This window comes from Eurypyga helias, unplaced genomic scaffold (assembly GCF_000690775.1).
Source record: "Eurypyga helias isolate BGI_N326 unplaced genomic scaffold, ASM69077v1 scaffold25104, whole genome shotgun sequence".
NCBI classification, from domain to species: domain Eukaryota; kingdom Metazoa; phylum Chordata; class Aves; order Eurypygiformes; family Eurypygidae; genus Eurypyga; species Eurypyga helias.
In genome coordinates this window covers 6,461-10,085 of record NW_010244691.1, presented here as the reverse complement: position 1 = coordinate 10,085, position 3,625 = coordinate 6,461, and the positions used below count along the sequence as shown (strand labels likewise).

Genomic DNA, 3,625 nt, shown 5'->3' with positions numbered 1-3,625 from the left:
TGGCAGTTCTTGTTTTGCAGGTGCAGCCGGGTGTGTAGCAACGTTGCTCCACGATGCAGCCATGAACCCTGCCGAAGGTAATGGTGATCCTGGCCTGCTGGGGAGGGGAGGACTGGGGGCTGCCTGGGCCGCTCAGGTCCCCTCTGCGGCACAGAGGGTGCTCTCGTTGCTGGCCCAACTGCAAGGATCCGTTGGGGCCCAGTGGCTGCGGCTCTGGTTAGGGAGCCCGGTGGCTGCCCGTTACAGAGATGGTAGGTAGAAGAGATTAATTCTGGGGACAGTTACCTGGAGCAGGAGAGAAGGCAAGAGAGACGTGATCTGTACTGCTGAAGTCATTCCGAGTTTGTGGAAATCAGGCATTGCTGTGGTGAGATCTCGGGAAGATGCGGTGCAGTTCTGGGCCTGTCTTCAGGAAGAAAATGAAAAGAATGGGGTACAAAAGGCACACTAGAGGAGTCAGGAGAAGGGAGACCTTATGAAATGTCTGGAAGACGCTAATTTTGTTGAGCCTGGTATGTATGGAAAAGGCAGAGGGCGTTTGCAATTAAGGTCTAAACGTGGTGGGAAAAGGAGGAGGAACAAGGAGATACCAGTCATGAATGTATTTTTTCCTCTTAAAACGGGAGAGCTCGTGGCAGTGATCCACGAGCTCCAGCTGATCTGGGCGCAGCAAGGCTCCCACCTGCCCGCTGCCTGGCTGGGACCCTGAGGAGCAGGCAGCTGCGTGGCCAGACCATTGCCATTCCTTCCCCGGAGCTTGTATTCTTACCACAACTGTAGTAGTTGGTAGGCACATCTGGTTTAGCTCCTTAGGGTCACCTGGAGCGAGGGGGAGTCAGGATAGTGGCAGGCTGCGCGCTGAGCTCCCCTGCACCGCTCTTGGATGTGTCGGCGGGAGGTGGTGTCTGGTTCTTTCCCCGGAGGGCTGTGTTTGGGCAGTGGCTGCCAACGATTCCTGGCTGGTGGATTCTGCGATGCGCTGTGATTATTCTGGGCTGCAGTGAGGGCAGCTAGGGAGGGATGGGCTCGTCCAGATCGAGAGCTGTCTGGACAGAATAGACGCAGAGGGGTTTTTCCTGCTTGCACAGTAGCTCTGCAGTGGTGGATGGGGAGACCTCATTTGCTTGGGAGCGAGGGTGGATCTGGAGTAGCAGGGTGTTTCCTGGGGCTGCGGCAGATGTGGGCTTTGCAGGTGGCGGTCCCTCAGCAAATCTAAAGGCGTCAGTTTTCCCCAGGGACACACAGGGCACTGCTGGTCTGAGTTGTCCGTCACTGACTCTTAAGCCGGCGTGACCGAACTCTGGGCATGTGGACAAAGCTTTACGCTTACCCTTTCTCTCTCCTCTTCTCCCTCATCCCCCGGCACCTGGGTCCTGGCTGCTGCTGCTGGCTGCCGCCGTCTGTCCCAAGTGGTCAAACAGAGGATGCAGATGTACAACTCGCCTTACCAGCGTGTGACGGACTGTGTGCGGGCTGTGTGGCACAACGAAGGGGCCGGAGCTTTCTACCGCAGCTACACCACCCAGCTCACCATGAACATCCCCTTCCAAGCCATTCACTTCATGACCTACGAGTTCTTGCAAGAGCAGCTCAACCCCCACAGACAGTACAACCCTGGCTCCCACGTGGTCTCCGGAGCCTGCGCGGGGGCTGTCGCTGCCGCTGCCACTACACCTTTGGACGTTTGCAAAACACTGCTCAACACCCAGGAGTCCCTGGCCTTGAGCTCCAACATCAGCGGACACATCACAGGCATGGCCAATGCCTTCAGGACGGTGTACCAAGTGGGTGGCGTGACCGCCTACTTCAGAGGGGTCCAGGCGAGAGTCATTTATCAGATGCCCTCGACGGCGATCGCCTGGTCCGTGTACGAGTTCTTCAAATACATCCTCACCAAGCGCCAGGAGGAGCGGCGGGCTGGGAAGTGAGCCAGAGCCGAACGCCGTTCCAGACCTGCTCCACCTCCCCTCCTGGTTTGTCTTCTGACCCCTCTCCCTTTCCGTTCGGTTTGTGTTGAAGAGAGGGGGCAGCGAAGCCCTTCGGGGTCTAGCAATGCCATTTCTTGCCTGTGGCTGCTGCAGCTCTGCTCAGGCTGCACGGCTTGCTCTCTCCCAGGGTCCTCCGCGATGTCCCACAGGGAGCTGCAGCCCAGGTCATGTCCCCTGGCACTTCGGTGGAGCTGTGCTCCTGTCCTAACAAAAACCTCCTCTCATGCAAAGCTCGCCTCTCCTCGGAGGCGCCCCGGCCTCGGCCGGGCCAAAGCTGAGCTCCCAGTCGCCAGGGAGGGGGTGGCGGCGCTGCCCGGGATGCTTGTCTGGCTTTTGGCTGAAGCGAAGTGTAAGCCTTGCCGTTGTCTTGTAGCACGCACACGTGATGCTGACTGCCCCGGTGGTGGTGGTGGGAGGATGGCACTTGAGGAGGGGAGCCTGTAGGTTTGTTATTGTTCCTGCTCTTGACACCTCCAATAAAAACAGTTCTGCTCTATCCTCATGTCCCCTCCTTACTCCTGCACGGCCCAGCTCCTGGCACCGTGCCTTTCTGACTGTGCCCGGTGCTGAGCTCTTTTGATGGGTGCCAGAGAGGAAGGGAAATGGGGCCGGGGGGGAGGAGGAGGCCTGCCTGGCGCAGCCACCCTGGCAGTGTGCCGAGAGGAGGGTGGTCCCCATCCCCTTTGGCTCATGGCTGTGACTCGAATGGAGCAGCTGAGGTTTATGCTCCCCAGCCAGGCAGTCCCGCACCCCTGGTCTGACCGGAGGTCTTGAGGATGCCTCCGCACCCCTCCTAATGGAGGGGAGGGCAGGAGAGCCCTGGGTTATGTGTGTTGGGGACAGCACAGGAATTTTGGCACTGGGTAAGGCTGGAGGGCTTTGTGCACCTCGCATGGGACATTTGGGGCTCAGCAGGGCTTTTACCTCCTCGTTTTGACTAATGAAACCAGTTTGTGCCTTGTTGGGCAATTTAAAACTATCAACACGCTTGAAATGCTGATGATTTTGTCTGATGATAATTAATAGAACAGCTTTTTTTATCATTTTGTTAGCTTTCTTGATGCCGACTTCCTTAGGGTCCCACCCAACTCTGGACCTGCGAAGCTGCCTCAGCAGGCCGTGTGCTGAGCACCGAAGCATCACCTGGTCGCGCTGACCTCCCTAGAGCAGAGCTCTGGGTTCCTCGAGCTGGGTGCCACGGGTGACACTTGGCTCCCGCAGGACGCTCCCATAGTGCCCGCAAGAGAGGCGTCCGGAGGAAGTGCGTTCACGGCCATGGTATGTGCTGCTGGTGAGCATCTCTGTTGGCTCGGGGCTGCTGCAGAGGATCCGCCAGCCTGGCTGGCACAGAGGGCTAATGAGGTGGGCTGTGGTAAGGAGAACAGTTTTCCTGCGGCTGGAAGGGCTGCTGGGGGAGCTGGGGAGGCCGCACCATCCTCAGGGGCATCGGGCTCTAGCACTGCTGAGGGGCAGGAGGGCAGGGACCCCCACACTGCAGGGCTGGGTGCTTGACACCCTTCCCAAGCCCCATCCCAGCCCCAGCTTCACCTTTCCCGTAAGCATCTCCCTTGTCCCTGGTTCCTGAGGGTGAGTGAGAGGTGCCAAGAGACCGGCAGTGGGATTTTTGATGGCTGCCC

The 3,625-nt window shown here is 58.7% G+C and overlaps 1 protein-coding gene across 1 annotated transcript; it reads left to right on the top strand.

Moving 5' to 3' along the window:
- Positions 1–6: 6 nt before the first annotated feature.
- Positions 7–2,482, top strand: LOC104508280 (mitoferrin-2; the record flags this gene model as incomplete). The annotated part of the gene is made up of 2 exons (XM_010149846.1): positions 7–77; positions 1,411–2,482. Coding segments are annotated over 2 exons (589 nt in total), but the record flags the coding sequence as incomplete, so codon positions are not given.
- Between the last annotated feature and the right edge of the window lie 1,143 nt (positions 2,483–3,625).